Source organism: Aulostomus chinensis, chromosome 9 (assembly GCF_037954235.1).
Source record: "Aulostomus chinensis isolate RoL2024-O1b breed Wild chromosome 9, RoL_Achi_v1.0, whole genome shotgun sequence".
In the NCBI taxonomy this organism is placed as follows: Eukaryota; Metazoa; Chordata; class Actinopteri; order Syngnathiformes; family Aulostomidae; genus Aulostomus; species Aulostomus chinensis.
Genome location: NC_141328.1, coordinates 10,576,405 through 10,594,592, shown reverse-complemented (window position 1 = coordinate 10,594,592; position 18,188 = coordinate 10,576,405). Strand labels below are relative to the sequence as shown.

Here is an 18,188-nt window from a genome sequence, read left to right as displayed (position 1 = left end):
GAAAGAAGAAAAAAACAGGAACCGTGAGAAGGATCAGTGCAGTATGATGGTGCAGTATCTATACTACAAAGTACCTACATGGAGAGAATGGGTGCGACTGCATCTAGAGAGGCAATGATAATGCCGATCTCACAGATGCTTGCTGTGAGCAGCAGGGCCCAGGTGGGCTCCCCATTAGCTTTGCCATGTCCAAACACCTGCAGCAGCAAAAGAGCTTACATTAAATTACATTTATACCACTTTCATTTGTATAATTTATTGCACAATAAATATAGCAGTTTTATTTGGGATTACCTTATTCTGAAAAGTCTGGGAACTTTCAGGATAGAGATGCATTTGCGTGCTAAACATGTACTCACTTGAAGAAATGGGATAATACCATCCCTAGAGATGGCCTGTAGGAGACGTGGAGCTCCAGTTAGACTCTGAAGTCCCGCACCACAAGTGGAAAAGAAAGAGCCAAACACAATAACCCATGGTGATGGCCACGCCAGAGTCCCAATCACCAGGTTACCATTGACCCCTTCACCGAACCTGAGGAAAGGTTCAGAAAAATTAGCATCCATTACAAAACACCTAAAATAGAGTTAATTCAACCAGTGATACACAAGTGACTTTTTATTGACTTGCATTGACAGTGGCTTACAGGAGAAAAAAAAATATTGTTTAATGGGGTCTTCAACATGATTGATGGAAAAAAAAAACTTTTTTTAAACAACTGAAATCATAAAGATGCCAAGAAAAGCAAACAATTTCACATTGACGGACTTTGCAGACCTGGTAAGACCACTTTGGGATGACAGTTACCCTGATTTTAAAGATGCTTTACACCTTTAATTTAAGTTTTTATTTTTTCACAATCAACCCCAAGTCAAAATTACTATGTTTTTTTTTAGTAGGGGCAGATACTGAGTACAGTTCTGTTATTTAAAATAGTTATGAGTGTACTTCAATAAAATACATCACAGTAGATGATTGGACCTACTTGTCCCTCAGGACTACTCCCTCTATACATGCACCAAACAGCACCACACATGACATGTCTGGTTAAAAAAAACTGTCAAAGAATACATTGTGGAAATTGTTTGAAGTAAATAACAACATAACAATGAACATGTAAAAACTTTCTGACAACACAGTCTGTTTCTTGAAGAAGTTCACAGTTAAGGATACACACAGTAGATGTGGTGGTGATGGCTGCAATAGTCCCAATGGGAATTGACTTCTGAGCATCACGCAGGTCTCCAGAGCGGTTGGAGCCTGCCATGATACCTGCAGCAAGAGGAAATAGTTAAATAATACACTATAATGTGAAATGATTCACAAACCTTTATGAGTTAAATGAACTGAAAACCACTGGAAATCAACAAAAAAACCTACTTTTAGCTTTACAAGGTAACAGTATGGTGATGGGGAAGGTTAAGGGTATAAGTGGTTGTAATCTGCAACTTCACTGCTAAATGCCAATAAATCCTACATACTTAGTACAGTTAATACAGCTTTTCAGGTCCTTCATATATCTGGTGCGAACCTGTGACAGAAGGGAAGTATATTCCCACCAGCAGGGTAAAGAAGCTGGTGATGTCAGCCAGGACGAAGCGGTTGGTGCTAGTTGTGGGACTGTCTGGATCCATGTTTGATGGGATTCCACGCTTCTCCAGGCTCATCCCTTTTTCCAGATAGTTTCCAAACAGGTTTTCTTAAATTGAGTGAAAGGAGCATGAGATTAAATGATTTTTGTCATATCAAATTGTTATACAATGATAAGGTACCTCTTACCTGCCAGGATGCCACTTGTGACCCCAGGGATGCCCTGTATCTCTGACACATTATTGTTGGTAAAGTATTCATCACAGGTGGCATTGAGATACTCAGAGTCACAGAAGGACCTCCACAGTTTGGTGGTGATGGTGTCATTGTCTATTTCAATGACCTTTGCGCAGATGTCATAGGCTTTAGAGAGAAGAGTTCGATTTCCCAGCAGGCACACACTACAAATAAAGTCAATAGAGGCATCATTGTCACTGTCACACACATATCACATATATGATGAATTACTAATGATTAAATCTGTCAAAATAATTAGACAGTTGCTTACGGGAAGAGAGGAGGGTCAATGGCGGTCTTGATGACACCAGCATAGACTGCCAGAATGGAGAGAATGACACAGGCAAGGAAGACCAGTGCCAGCTTGTTGACATATTTCACCCCCACAAAAACCACCAGAGCCATGAAGCTCAGTACAAGGGTGCCATACACCCGCATGTTATTAAGGAGAGCAGCCTCTGCCTCAGGTCCCTCCAGGCCCTCAATCTTGAAGATGGCTGCCTGAGGAATGATATAAATCTGACACAATGGAATGGTGGAAAGGTGTGGTGGAGTATGGTGGAGACGGGTGGAAGCGCAAGGGGGTAATAATAGAAAACTAATTTAATCAGTGGCTATAACAAACACCATTTACCAGAAGCCCACTAAGTTTTGAGAGATTATGTTTGGTTTGTAAAAAAAAAAAAGAAAAAAGAAAAAAGAATGACTTACCAGCAGGATTTCAATACAGCCAAGGATGTACATGGCACCTGCAAAAGTGGTGCCCAGGTAGAAGCAAATCCCCACTGCTCCTCCAAACTCAGGCCCCAGGGAACGAGAGATCATGTAATATGAGCCTCCAGCTTTGAGAAGACACAGTTAAGTTATTGTGGTGTCCTGTCATACAGAGATACACTGATACAACACACTTACATATGCACTCACCTGGAACAACTCCATTTGTAGCAATGGCACTCATGGAGATAGCTGTAAGCATAGTCTGGAAACAAAAAAAGACAAAGAGTAACAGAACTGAGAGAAAGCAGATGTCAGTTTTTTTCTCTGCAAAGGAGGAATCTGATAAACTCCTCCTATCGCCATTTGTGTTTAACTTTATTTGGAATGGTATTGGTACATTGTTAAAGCTACCGGACTGAGGCTCAGGAGTGGATAGGAAGAGAGAACAGGGACAGGATAGGGAAGACGGGGCGGGGGGGGGGGGGGGGGGGAGACACAAAAACAACAATAGCAAAAAAAAAACATCAGTAACAATAATAACAACAGAAAAAAAGAAAAACATTGGTTGCAGAGTTTCCAGTGCAAATTTACCATTTGGTTTAATATAATTTAAAATAAATGTCTGAGTGTGTGATTATGTATCAATTGTGCACCGCGTGTGTGTATGCGCGTGTGTATGTGTGTGTATGTGTATGCTATGGTTTGTCTTTGGATGCTGTGGGTAGCTGACTGCAGCTGATGTTGGGGACCAGAACAACACGCACCCGGTCCAGGATAGCAGGCAGGTCAGGACCAAGCCACCAGGGCACCCAGAAACCCCCAGAACACAGGGATAGAGCGTGACATGGGGGTAAAGGCGAGGCCGACACCCGCCCACACCCCACACCCAGGCAAACCACAGCCCACTACAACGACCAGGCCCACCACCCCCAGACAGAGCACCCCCCCAACCCTTCACCCCCATCCCCTCCACCCATCCCCTGTTCTCCCCCTCCCCCCACAGCAGGCCAAGCTTCAGGCCATAAGGCACCCCCCCAAAAAAAAAGGGAAAGGGACCCCCTCACTCACCTGAGAGGCCCAAGCCCACCCGCCAGGGTGAGACAAAAGCACCCGCGTCCGGGACCACCACCCCCAGACAAAATAAATAAATAAACCATACCCTCATCTTCCTCCGCCCATACAGGGGCCGAGCTCTCCATAGATGCGGACATAGTTCAGGGCACCTCAGACCTAGTAAAACCGCCAGCAAGGGGTCCACCGCACAACAGCAAGGCCTGCGACCAACCCCAGCCCAACCACCATACTGGGAGGCAGACCACCCATCAGGGCATAGGACTGGCATGGGATCCCCATGCACTCCCCCAAGCCCTCAATGTCTACAATGTGATTAAAATTGGGGGTCCAGCCCCTCAAGGCCTAGTGTCACATGAGATGTGGTGTGATGGGACAGAGAGGTGATAAGAGGGGGCGAAGCATGGGCCGCAGGGGGGCCAGCTTCAAGACTGGCCCCGCTGGCCACCCCCGTCACCGCCGCAACCAGCCGACAGGGAGTCTAGCCTACCTGGTCAAGGGGCCAAACTGGAGCACCAGGAGATCCAGGCAGAGGGTCCACCACCCCGAGGGCAGGGAGGACCCAGGCCCACCGTGCACAGCGGGACCCCCAGCCAGCAGCCCATGGTCAGGGCACCCAGTCTGATCAGCACCAAGGAGGCCAGCCCCCAACCCTCCTATGTCCCCCTATACCCTCCCATTGTCCGGGAGTGGCGGTAGCCCAAGACGCCACGCCGGGGCTCAGCCCGCCCAAGGACAAGAATGTCAAATTAAATATTTCTCACTGCCAGGCCATGATGACCAGAGGGAGGGGGGAGCAGAGAATAACACATGGCAGCAAAAAAAGGCTGACTCATGTGGCTATGTTGAATTGTTGTACTGCCATTATGGCTTATTAAGCGCATACGGTCACTTCAATGATACAGTCTGTTGCAGCGACAGGGGAGCACTACCAACGAAAAGTACCATTGGTAGGAATATTTTGAGGATTCTGCAAGCTATTCATTTTGTGAGACATTTGTTCAGTCATATTTCAGATGGAATGAATGTGAACCCTGTAAGCTTTAATGTCTCTTGGCTGGTCCAAAATATAGCATTTCAAAAACTATTAGGTTGTTGGAAAATAAGATGTCTACCTGTTCCCTTGGTCACATAAGTATAAATAAATAGTGGCTTTGTGCATTTTGTAAATTTAGCAGTTACGTATATTTACCAGTATTAGTTTTTACATAATTATAACATCCATCCATCCATTTTGAACTGCTTATCCTATTAAGGGCCACGGGGGGGCTGGAAACTATCCCAGCTCCAGGGTTGCCTCTACTGTGGGAGGAAGCCAGAGTACCCTGAGAGAACCCATGCAGACACAGGGAGAACATGTAAGATGCCATGCTTGAACCGGGGCTCTAACCCAGAACCCTCTTGCAGTGAGGCGACAGTGCTAACTGCTGAACCACCGTGGCACCCTCACAAAAAACAAAAAACAAAAAACCCAAAACAAAACTATATCATTATCCATAGTTGTATTCATATTGTTTTTGATGTGGACAGGTCTTCATTTGAATCTGTCCTAAAACACAGTATTTTTTTTTCCTGTTTTTGTTTCTGGTCTTCCTTGTTTTGGGCATGCATCTGCCAAACTGGCAACAACTCAGATAAAAAAGTAAAATCTTGATCTTAATGAAACAAATTTACTATTTTTTCCTCACAGTATAATTTAATTGATTTATTTAGATTTTTTTTCCCTTAAACTTAGAGGTTTTTCATAAATTTTTTGTCTTAAAACAGGTAAAAGTTGCTTTGAACTCAATTCAGATAATTTGATACATTTTTATTTGCTTGTGAAACTAATTTATAATGAACACATTTTTTTTTTTAGCTCAGGACTGGATTTAAGGCTGCACGGTGGTGCAGTGGTTAGCACTGTGGCCTCACAGCAAGGAGGTTCCGGGTTTGAGTCCCGGCACGAGGTCTTTCTGTGTGGAGTTTACATGTTCTCCCCGTGTCCGCGTGGGTTCTCTCTGGTACTCCAGCTTCCTCCCACAGTCCATGGACATGCAATTGGGGACTAGGCTGATTGAATACTCTAAATTCACCATGGGTGTGACTGTAAGTGTGAATGGTTGTTTTTCTATATGTGTTGGCCCTGCGAAGGACTGGCGACCTGTCCAGGGTGTACCCCGCCTCTCGCCTGTAGCCGCTGGGATAGGCCCCAGCCCCCCCCATGACCCTTAATAGGAACAAGCAGAAGAAAATGGATGGATGGATGGATGGAGGACTCGATTTACAGTTTAGACAGATAAATAAAGAGATAAAAGACAGATAAAACCATCCATCCATCCATCCATCCATCCATTTACTACCGCTTAACGTTCTTGCTGTGAGGTGACAGTGCTAACCACTGCACCACCGTGCAGCCCAGATTCGAACCAGTAAAGTGCTACTGATGTGGGTTTAACATCTGAATTCCTACTACCAGGATTTATTTGGTCACTTTCAGCATCTATGTAATGAAAGTGCTACTTATATATACTGTTAAAGCTCTGTAATTTCATTAAAAAGGCCCTTTATTTGACACGTGTGCAAACTTTGTACTGACACTTGGCTTATTCAGTCATATTTCAACATTTGCTTTCTCAGCGGACCAACAAGTACAATACAGAAGCAGGAGCGGTTGCAGTTTTACTCACAGTGGAGCAACACATGAAGACAATTATGAAGGAGCCAAGGACACCTCCAATCCCAACCATCCAGGTCATCCGCAGGAAGAGTATCACACCAAAAATATTCTGGATACATGGCAAGTAGACTCCCATCAGAGTTCCTAACTGTGGGGCCTGAGACATTTGAGAAATAATGAGATGCAATTTTTAAATTTCCATGGTGCTAATATTATTTCTATGAGAATCAATTTCAAATCTTGCAGTGTACGCTTTTTCTATTCTGCTTTTAAAGTCATTAAATGAAACCTGATTTTATCATTAGACAGACAGCAGTTTATTCTTATCCATTGAAAAGAGATGGGAACTGTGAGAAGAACCATCAACACACCATATTTTTCCATTTAAAGTACAGATGTTGCCTCTACGTAACCATTTTGAATAAAGACAGGAACGTAAACATTGTCCTTTTCCCTCTTTTTCTGTCAATGAATCTGTTTGTGAGTTAAAATGATGCATACAAACTTTTAACAAGCGTCCATGAGTGGCGCAGAATGAATCCTATGACTAAGAAATAAACTACCTTTTTAGAACATCCAGGTTCCATGTCTCAAAGGAATTTTGAATGGCTTTTTAATTAAATGTGTGAAATAATCTCAAGAGGTTGCTGACAGTATTAAATGAGAACATAATCATGTCAAGAGCAGATGAGGTGCAAAGTTAGCTGTACCAAAGAAGTCATGGATCTGCTGCATTTTATTGATTTAAGAATGGGCTTCAAAAATCATACAAGTGGAGTTCATGTGGTGTTATTACCTTGCTGAACAAAATAAATCTCATAAACATCACATCAGCCTTTGATTTGGAGAACATGCTTAAGTCTATAGTCAGTAAGTCTGGGTTGGCCTACAAAAATATCTCCTCCTTGCAGCACTATTGATTCATGAATTCTGTGATATGAAACTTAAATCAATATCTATATCATCAGCAATTCTGCATGAATATTGATGTACTTAAGAAATTTAAAAAACATTAAAAAAAAAACAACCTAAGATACTAGTAATTGGGGAGATCAAGTCTTGTTTGTGTCTCTGACATCCTGTTGACTGATTGGAGTTCTAAATTCTGCTTGCAAGTTTCTTAAGAAACATGTAATAAAAAGGACTGATGAAGTCAGCTCTTATACTTTGTCCACAGTGTAAAGCTGGAACTAGTGAGCCCATTCACACCCTGAAAACCAGGATTGATCATGTGAGCATTGTCTTTATACTCTACTAAACTCCATCTTGCACAGTGCAAATATGATGCAACTTAATACACTTAATAAACTGTATTTATCTTGAGAACTGTTTAACTACCTATGTTGAGGATTCAGATTATTAACTAAAAACAGAGGAATACAGATTTTTAATCGTTTCTGCATTATGAGTACATGGAACCCTCTCTTTAAATTGCTTGTCAGTTACTTTCATATGCTGCACAAAATTAATACTGTCTAGTTTCACATTGCTGCAGGATGGAGTTGAATGAATCATGGGCAATTCTCTACCTTAATAGGTTTTTTAGATGGACGTGGCCCCTCGTCATTATTTTCAGCTTCCTCATGCTCTTTGCTGCCTGTCGGTAGATTGGAGTAGTTGGCCAGACTGCTGAGCAAAGAGGAGACCATCGGACTGGTATCCATCTCCTCCTAAGGGACACAACAGGAATATGAGACTGCATTCATTTAGAGGCCTCTGTTTTCATTTTTACAATTCCGATGTATTGAATGAAGACTGGCTTTCCATTCAAGATTCCATAAAGTTTGCCTCACCTCAAATAGGGCCATATTCTTGCCATCATATTGCTGGCTCTTCTCCACATCACTGGTGGCACTACTGTTGATGAAAGGACTGCTCTCTTTAGGGTTTCCATCACCTGAAAAACAAAAGCAGCAATCAGCAAATGTAGAGTTGGTTTGTCCTCAGATACAGTTAGATAAGACTTGTCTTACACAGCTACCCAAAAACATGCTGATAATGACATTCTAATTATGTTTTTAATGCATTCTAATAGATAAAAGTAAAATGTTAGATGAACTGACCAAAACTCTTTTCACAACCATGTTTTTTCCTTCAGTGAAAAAAGATTCTCCCCTTGCTCCAGTACATGACCTTTCACAGGGACTTGGACATTTTCAGGCCTCTCTTTTGGTGTTCTCCCCCACTGGTCTACATCAGCATGTTATCAAGATGCCACTATAATAGGCACTTATGACCTTCAGGCCAGAATAGCTAAATCCTCAATGAAGGCTTGATCATTGCCCATTTAGATTCCATGCAAGAGAAATACCTTTGGAGATGAGAATGGGGGACCCAGCAGGGTGGTTCCCCTTATCAGACATTCCCATTACACCCAACCACACGATCCGTTCGGTTCCCTCTGTCAGGCAGACCTCCTCAAGCTCTGATTCAATTCACCACCAGCTGAGGATCAGATGACAGCTCTGATCCTCTCTTGTGTGAGTCCAAGACAAAGGGCAACAAGCCTGGGGCCTCATGTATCAATACCTGCGTGGATCTCATACGAAAAAAACTGCGGTCGCAAGAATCGCGAAAGTTGTGTACACACAAAAAAATCCAGATGTATCAATACATATGTGCGAGCGCTGGAATCCACGCACGTTTCCTTGATACATCCCAATCAGCGTGGAATTGAGTGCAGATGTCGGAGCGACCGGGCCCTCCCCTCTTACACCCACCTATAAATACGCAAATTTATTTACATAGGGTCTCCGCTGTCCGCACTCGCAAAATAAGAAGAAGAGATTCACGGTGTGGAGCCAGAGGTACTGGTCGGGGAGGTGGAGGAGAGACAGCAGATTCTGTTTGGCAGCCTGTCCAGTGGTGTCAGTATAAACAATGAACATTGTGAGTGGGATAAGAAGTAAGAGGGTGAACGCGGTGGGTTCGGAGCAACGCACCCCAGTGGAGATTAAAACAAAGAGGTGGGACCTGCTATTGGCTTAAGTTCCCTTCTCATCACCAGTGTTGTTTATCATCATGTTCATACATCTTAACCACTTGTAATGACGGAAAGAACGAGTTGCTATGCGTGTTTGAAGTTTTATGACGACGGTAGAAAAGTGTTGGCTCCTCCTTTACTGAACTTTCAAAGTGATACAAAGCACAGTTTTCCTCACTAAACCTGCACGAGCATCACTACGTCATAAGCTTGCACCACTGCTGGCGCTCTGAAAGATTTCCTCTCTATTTCTAATGCATGTCTGCAATTCTAACTTCCTAAACAATGCAAGCTAAACGTATGACTAAATTCAACACTGCGCAATCACTAAATGCAATAACTACAATAATCAATTGGCTTAAATCTAAATTGAAATAACAATATGGAAAATGGCTCTAACAGGACCTCAAGGTGGAGGTCAAGTGGCGTACAGCTGAGGAGGGCCGGCCAGACAGGTGAGGGTCAGGGAGAGGGGCACCTGACGGAATTTGAGCAGCGGGTGGCGGCAGTCACGGGCAGCACCTCCGTGGGGGGGGGGATTGTCGCTGCCACCCACGCTGACTCCGAGAGCCAGGAGGGTAAGTGGCAACTACATTTCTTACGCAACATTTCCACATGCTTTGCCACAGATGTAAAGGCAAAAAACACAGAGAATCAGCCATATAAATAAACCAATATGTTTAATAGAAATTGATCCATCAGCCATGCTGCCGACGTGCAGCCAGGGGTGAAAGTTTTTTTAACAGTTCCGGCAAGACTTTTAAGCCACTTTCACCCTTGCGTGCAGCACCCCCGCCGGCTCCTGTGCCAGCCCGTCCGCCGGCTCAGTTATCCGCCAGGACCAGCGGCATTCGGGCCAGCCCGTCCCCCAGCCCCAGCAGCTGCACCAGGCTGACAAGCGGCGGACGGTCCTACAGCCCACCGAGACCCAGCGGCGCATCCCCCGGCCCACACAGATCCAGAGGGAGGGCCCTCACACAGGCGGTCCTGCAGACGCAGGAGGACATAACAGGGATCAATGAGCGTCTCAACCGCCTGATAAATGTTCTGGAACGTTTAGTGGACAAAATAAATTAATCTGGCTTCATGAACTGTGTAATGACTTCTTATCCATTCACATTGTGGAAATGAAATTCATGCGTGCGAGGATGGCTGCCCGGCCAGGATTAGCGTCCATCCCTCCAGCCTCTGTGCATCGATGATCTGCACATTGGAGTGGAAACCCTTACGAAAAACGTAAGCGCGTTCCTCATGGGACGGCGCTTTTATGGCAACATGAGTGCAGTTATTAGAGAATTAGACATTAGAGAATCCGGCTATTGCTGCAAATTGTGCTTTAATATTGACCTGTTCCGCCCCGTAAGGGAATTTAATGTTCCTGCGGGAGAGGCGGATGATCAGGTCCACCATCCAGGGCATGGCCCGGCTGAGGGTCGACTGGCTCACCCCGGAACGGTCTGCCATCTCCCGCTGGAAGGCTTTTTTGTGCCCGATGTATGTGCGGTTATCAAATAATGTCAGTTACCAAACACCGCCACGGGGTGTCGCCAACGGACCAAAGTGAAGTTCGCGCAAGAATCGACGAACTTTTCGCATTGATACATCTGAACATGAGCATCAATCCTGGCGTACGCAAGTTTTTCTTGCGTAAACCGCGTTGATACATGAGGCCCCTGATGAAAAAAGTACAAAGTTGATCCAAGATTTTGGGCTGAAGCAGGTGTTCTGCCTGCCCTTCACTTGTTGTCTAACACAGAGATTCCTCTCATCATTCCTCTCATCATTCCCCTTCAGTTGTCTCTGTTCCCCATGTGTACATTGAAGTGCCCTAGCAGAACTTTGGTGTTATGAGGGAGTACCCATGCAGGACACAACAGAGGCATTTCCAAGAAAGCTTTGTACTCCAGTCTGGTGTTAGGCATATACACAATCATGACAGTCACAGATTTCCTCCTCACAACGCATAGTCATGAGGAGACAACCCTTTCGTTCTGAGAGGGAAGAACTGGAGATACAATGCGCCGGGCAATTGCTGGCATTCCCTTCCAGGCCTGAGTATAAGAGTGTGTTTCAAAGAGAAATCCATCCATCCATCCATGTTCAACCACCTATCCTGTTAAGGGTTGCAGGGGGCTGGAGCCTATCCCAGCAGGGGGCTGGAGCCTATCCCAGCAGCCTTCAGGCGTGAGGCAGGGTACACCCTGGATGGGTCACCAGTCCATCGCAGGGTCAACACATATAGACAGTATAGAGTACAGAGTATCCAATTAGCCTAGTCCCCTCTTGCATGTCTTTGGACTGTGGGAGGAAGCCAGAGTACCCGGAGGTCATTTTTCAGTAATTTCAAAAAAATGAGGGTGATTCTTTTCCACTTCTATAGAGATCTTTCTGTCTTTTCAAATGTGCGGCAACCACTGGAAGCTGACACACTCACATTTACATGCAAATGTCTGTTGTTTTATTGTCTTTGTCCAGTTTTTAATGTAGTTGGCTTATTTGTATCTCATTCAAAATCAATATTTGTTTAATAACTGATCTCTGCCAAGCCTGTGCTTCCCACCACACCAGAGTGCTGAGAGCCTCTAACTCAGTGTAGCAATAGAGATAGAGCGAGCCTGCTTTGGTTCCCTGTATGTTCCAGCAGGGAAGCAGCTCAACAATAATAAAAACATGCTCTTCTTATGGAAAACAAGTATGATATAAGACTGAGTGTCTATTTAATCGATAGTTAATCAGATTAATACATCAACCAAGTTGTTTTCATCATGAGCTGCCCGTTAATCCCACAGGGAAACCTCCTCACAAATGGAGAGGGTCATTAACCTCATAGCTTGAATTGCTGAATTTGATCGTACAATAATTTGGAAACAGACGGCATAGAGGTTAGCACTGTTGCCTCGCAAGAAGGTTCTAGGTTCAAGTCCCGGCTCGGGCACGGGGTCTCTCTGTGTGGAGTTTGCATGTTCTCACTGTGCCTGCGTGGGTTCTCTCCAGGTACTCCAGCTTCCTCCCACAGTCCAAAGACATGCAAATGGGGACTAGGCTAATTGAATTCTGTAAACTGACCATAGGCATGACTGTGAGTCGGGCTGGGCAATATGACCAAAATTTTATATCCCGATATAGCTAATTTTATATCCTGATATGATATACATCACGATATAGCACATTTTTGGTAAATTCAATGAATGAACAGTTTATTTTATTTTTTATTTCTTCCTCCACTTTTGCCCGGCACTCATCATATAAAGCAGGTAACACAACGCTACTGATGTGTTTTCGGCTAAGCATTTCATATCTAGGGTCGAGTGTTTGCACTAACTCAAGAAACCCCCGTTTCTCGACCGTGTAGATTGGAATCATATCTTTACAGATGTGCCAACCCTAACAGCCATGGTTATTTCCTTCCATCTGCGGGAGGTATGGCTATATGGTGAGCCGCGGGTAAAAGCCTGTTGCAATGTCTGCGTCTGGAGTTTCTTTTTAACGTCAACGTCACTCGGCCCAGCTTTTGCTGCTTTTTCTCGTTGACTCTCTCTGTATTCTTTTTCATGATTCTTTTTCATGTGATAAAAAAGTTACTCGTGTTCGAGTCTGTTGTTGGATCGGGCAGCGGCATACTTTACAAAGTGCAGTAGTCTGATCCTTGTCGGTCTTTTTATATCCAAACCACCGCCATATGACAGAAGTTCCCCTTCTTTTAGGTACAAGCTCGTCGGTTTGCGCTGGTTGTTCGTCATCTTGTTGTTGTTTAGATTGAGAATTGGTAACATGTTGTCCTGTGTGGCGTCCACCGTCTTCCTCCATGGTTGTATATGTTTGAGCCGCGTGCCTGGGCTTGCCGTAAGACGCGTCGATGACGTAAAATACTGCCGTAAAGCCTGTTTTGCGATACAGCGATATAAACAATAAAGTTTAACATTAAACAATAGACATTTTCTATCGTCCAGACGATATATATAGCGTGATATCGCCCAGCCCTGACTGTGAGTGTGAATAGTGGTCTGTATATGTTGGCCCTGCGATGGACTGGCAACCTGTCCAGGGGTACCCTGCCTCTTGCCCGAAAGCCACTGGGATAGGCCCCACCCCTCTGCGACCCTGAACAGGATAAGTGGATGAAAATGGATGGATGGAAATAATTTGGAAACACAATTATTCACTTTCTGGTTGTAATAAGTGTCCTCATGGTACTGATATGACTTTCATATGTCTCCAATAAATAAAGGCTATCGCCAACAGTTGCTGTTTTGGATTGAACTGAGAAGTTGAGAAAGAAGACAATGGCTCATCTGGCTCTCTTCAGGACAAACAATCTAACCTCCATAGCTCATTGATGAGTAATATATCTATGTATTTGATATACAGTTGGGTAACCTGAATACACCTGAAACAGTGAAATAAATACAAATACGTCAATGAAAATGAATTGTGGGCTGCAGCTTTGTTGATCTTAACTGTGCTAAACACATTTGGGAGACGTTGGACTGGTGTGTTGGAGATATGTCACTTCCACAGTCATAAAACCATCAACAAGGGGAATTTCTTTTGTAAAAATGCTGTTCATCCCTCCAGCAGAGATCCAGATTTTTGTTGAATTTACGCCAATGTGCTTTGAAGTTGTTCTGGCAGCTCCTTATGGCCAAAATATTACCCAGAAACATTTTTTTCCCCTTCAATTTGTCATGCATCTTTGCATGGCCACAGGCAGACACTATCCACAGCAACAGAGGAAATGCTTGTCAGACCCTTGCTCATGTGTAGTCATTCCCAAAAAAAACTAAAAAAAAACATAAAAAAAAGTTTTTCAAGAAAAATAGTGTGTTGGCCTGGTTGCATCTTTGCCTGGCCACAGGCAGACACTATCCACAGCAACAGAAGAAATGCTTGTCAGACCCTTGTCATGTGTAGTCATTCCAAAAAAAACAAAAAACAAAAAAACATTAAAAAAAAGTTTTTCAAGAAAAATAGCTAAGGTTTGCCCCCTTGTTGGATGTTTTTGGTGACTTGGAGCAGTACAAGATACTGTTAACTTAATACTTTACAAACCTGAATTGGAAAATGTTGTCAGTTTATACTTCCATGAGGAACCCAGCTTGAAGATATTTAAAAACTGATTATAACTCTATCATAGCGCCACCTACTGATGATAGAGTGTAAGACTGGTGTAACAAGCATCACTTCATTTCCATCAGAAGTACACTGTGTTGGCTTCATGTGATGTACAGCAATTTGTAATCCAAATTTCAGGTGTCTCCACATGCATACTCAATCAAACAGCCAGACATTCTGGTATTGGTGGATGCGAGGGCCTGTTGATCACTGATAGCAGCTTTAATTACGGCCAAAGCACAAAAGTGCCAGTGCCCAAATGTTCTATGTTCTTTCTAGTTGTGTGCATGCTGTGTGAAAGGCTCTGTGTGACCTACAGGTCACTCAGCTTGTTGGCAGTTTGATGCTGTGCAGCTTTTTCAAACCACTGTAATGGTGAGAGTGAAACAAAACAGTGGAGTTGTGGTCATTAGAAAAATGAGAGTTGAAAGAATTAAAAACTCCAGAAGGAGGACCTGTCATGGCTTTGTTACTGCCAGTATATTTTGCCATGACACATGGACTTTTTATACACTGTGTAATCAAACCGCTTTAAAGGCTGTTTACAGATTTGTAAATCATCGGGGCAATTAAAGTCTAGATTTCAAGTGATGAATTACAAACCAGAGCACAAGTTTCCTGTTGTCAGCCCCTTAATTAAAAAAAATCACTATCAGATTTCATTTAGTCCAGATTTTTCTTCACCATAGTATAGTTTTGTTAAATTACAAAAAGTACATATACTGCATTCAAAGTCAAACAGTTTTTGCATTTGCGTTTTGACATTTAGGGCATTAAGCAGAACCTCAAAGAAATATGGCTTCAGTGCCTCCTGTGCAAAAACATATAATATGAGGTTCATTTCAGTAATGTTTGAATGAAATGGTGATGATTATATTGTCTTGGTGTATATTGCCACTGAATAAGCTACACAAGTCACAAAGAGCCACATTTGCTTCATGACATCCTACAGTATAGGGGAGCCCCTGGTTGGCCAAACCAACATGGTCAAATTGCCCCATGAATTCTCAAAGCGGTATCACTATTATTGACACAGCTTTAAAACAGAGAAGCCAAATGTCAAACTGCTCTCACACAGTTCTTAATTCTCTGAGTGGCATTCTAAAAATTTGTTGCCTCTCAAAGTGAATCACAAAGCACCCCTATTTTCCGATGCTAAGATTGTGCAAAGATTTGAATGTTTAACAACATTCAATCATTAACTGTCAATCACACATCTGTGTACACACTAAGGCTGTAATCTCCCAGTCGACTGGTCGATTTATTAGTCAATACGTTCTGGCTCAACCAAAATTCTGATTGGTCAATTTTTTGCCACGTTATGTTCATGTTTGCTGTTGTTAATTCTGAAGTGTACCATTATTACGATCAATCTGTAGTAATTGGGACTGGTTGTGATAGCTGTTTCAGGCATTGAGTGTGTAATGGAATTTTGCCCTGGGCTTGATCCCTTGGTGACAATAAATCACAAATTGACTCTTGACTCTTGACTTGATCAGGAGGAAAGTACCGAAAGCACCCCTGGTTCACAAATAACAATCTATCTTTGAACACCCCCCTTGTTTTTGCTATTTTGGACTAGCCCGACCCGCTAGAGACAGACAGACTGAAGAATAATAGGCCAATGTCTGGTGGTTTGATGAATGTATGTTTAATTTTGACGGTTTCACTTAAAGTCAGTCCTCGTCCACCATGTCAAAGACATCTGCAGTGTGGCAGCATTTCATGAAAATAGATAATGGGAAAAAAAGTCGAATGCAAAGTTTGCAAACAACAGTTTGCATATCACAGCTCCACGACAAACACGACAGCTTATCACCTAGAAACGGTAAGCTAACTTGTCCACCTGAGGTTGCCCCATCAGTTTTGAGTACCGGTATATGAACATATCAGCATTGACATTTCAATATTTTAGTCTAATAATTGTTTTGTTTTAATTGTAAAAATTCTTACAGTGGACTTGCCCTTTTGTGTTTAAGAGTAAAGTTTTAAGTTAAAAGTCTATTTGTGTCTCAGCCGTGATGCTGAGCTCCTCTGTTCAGTCTTGCTCTGTGCGCAGGACAAATGATAGTGTCGGTCAATTATTATAACATGACAAAAACAATTGTCTAAATATTCCTCAACAGGTTTTGTGCTGATAGTTGACACAGTATATTTTTCATATATAAAATTAGTCGAAATTTGAGGGCTTCATTCGACCAAGAATTTCTTTGGTTGATTACAGCCCTCATACACACACTACTTTCCATCCATCCATTGTCTTCCGCTTATTCCTGTTAAGGGTCGTGGAGGGGGCTGGAGCCTATCCAAACGTCTACGGGCGAGAGGCGGGGTACACCCTGGACAGGTCGCCAGTCCATCGCAGGGCCAACATACATCGACAAACAACCATTCACACTCACTTTCATACCTACAGTGAATTTAGAGTACAGTGGTCCCTCGCTATAACGCGGTTCACCTATTGCGGCCTCACTGTTTCACTGATTTTTTTAGTGTAATTTTACATGCTTTTTTTACAGCGTACAGTGTGCGCATTGTGTTCGGCATCCTGATTGGCTAAGGGAGAACCGCACATGTGTTCTGCTTCCTGATTAGCTAAGGGAGTACAGAATGTGTTCAGCTAGCCAGATTAATATAAATGTTCAATCGCTAGTAGTGTGACTTTGAAGTGCTGTATGTTGACAAGTTTTCTACTTAAACTTAAAAGCTTAAAACTTTGTTTCGGGTAGAAAACTTGCTCCAAGGCCTTCAGAGGAAAAAGACATTAGAGCGGAGCAGGGCCAGGACAAAGAGGTACCTTCAGAGGAACTGTGAAATACGCGTGAGTTACTGGTAATAATTTCTTATGTGTCAAACCTCGTAGATTGATCATTAAAATTAAATTTGTTAAAAATGTTTGGGCTTGAAAACAGGTTTTGATCTTTGGTTTCATTTACTAATATTGTACGTATTTTTTTAAATCTGCAAAAGTTTGAACTTTGAGAGTGTTTAAATAAGAGAGAACTGTGAGAAAATGTTAATACCTGTCTGAGAAAAGTGTGTGTGGTTAGGGGTTTTACGGCCTTAAAACATGTATAATAATTGTAAAAAATAAAGCTGATTAATTCGCGGATTTCATCTATTATTGTTATTTTTAGAACATATCCCCCACGATAAACAAGGGACCACTGTATTCAATTAGCCTAGTCCCCAATTGCATGTCTTTGGATGGTGGGAAGAAGCCGGAGTACCCGGAGAGATCCCACGCAGGCACGGGGAGAACATGCAGACTCTACACCAGTCTTGGCTTGGAGTGAAATCAGGTTTTGAAACATTGCTATGTAACCATAGTTTGCCAAATGTCTGTGTGTGTGAGCCAATGAGAGGGAGAGGTACCTTTTTTTACCTTATAACTATTGTATGTGTTTGACTTATTTTTTGCAATATAGGTCAGTCACATTCCTCCATATGGTTTCTTAGTTAAAATCGTAGTCTCCTACAGGCTTTGTGAACTTTGACAACCTAAACTCAATACCGAACAATAAAAACAATCTCTTCAGTCTGATGTCATATGGTGGGAGAAGGAGGAAGAGACAAATTACTTCAAATTTGTGTAAAAGTGCTGAGATATTATTTTAAAAACATACTGAAAATTAAAGTATATATATATATATATATATATATATATATATAATAATATACACACACACACATAAACTGTCTTCAAAAAGTACAACCCCCTTAACAGGTTTTAATTTATAACAATTTGGTCAAAGAAGATTAAGGATTTTTTCTCACTGATGAACAGGAAATGTCCTGTGATGATCTAAAATAAAAATA

The 18,188-nt window shown here is 42.7% G+C and overlaps 1 protein-coding gene across 4 annotated transcripts in view; it reads right to left on the bottom strand.

Annotated features, from left to right (window-relative positions):
* The window catches only part of slc12a5b (solute carrier family 12 member 5b), a 47,807-nt gene that overhangs the window by 8,117 nt on the left and 21,502 nt on the right, over nt 1-18,188 (bottom strand). For 2 of the 4 annotated variants that reach the window (XM_086213713.1, XM_086213716.1), the window contains 12 exons: nt 8,068-8,171; nt 7,804-7,944; nt 6,285-6,431; nt 2,752-2,806; nt 2,539-2,669; nt 2,099-2,346; nt 1,780-1,991; nt 1,532-1,699; nt 1,174-1,272; nt 986-1,043; nt 360-534; nt 79-197 (listed from right to left, as the gene is read on the bottom strand). In XM_086213713.1, coding sequence (XP_086069839.1) covers nt 79-197; nt 360-534; nt 986-1,043; nt 1,174-1,272; nt 1,532-1,699; nt 1,780-1,991; nt 2,099-2,346; nt 2,539-2,669; nt 2,752-2,806; nt 6,285-6,431; nt 7,804-7,944; nt 8,068-8,171 — 1,657 coding nt within the window. The remainder of the gene's footprint in view (nt 1-78; nt 198-359; nt 535-985; nt 1,044-1,173; nt 1,273-1,531; nt 1,700-1,779; nt 1,992-2,098; nt 2,347-2,538; nt 2,670-2,751; nt 2,807-6,284; nt 6,432-7,803; nt 7,945-8,067; nt 8,172-18,188) is intronic. The other 2 variants (XM_086213715.1, XM_086213714.1) reach the window with 2 other exon arrangements.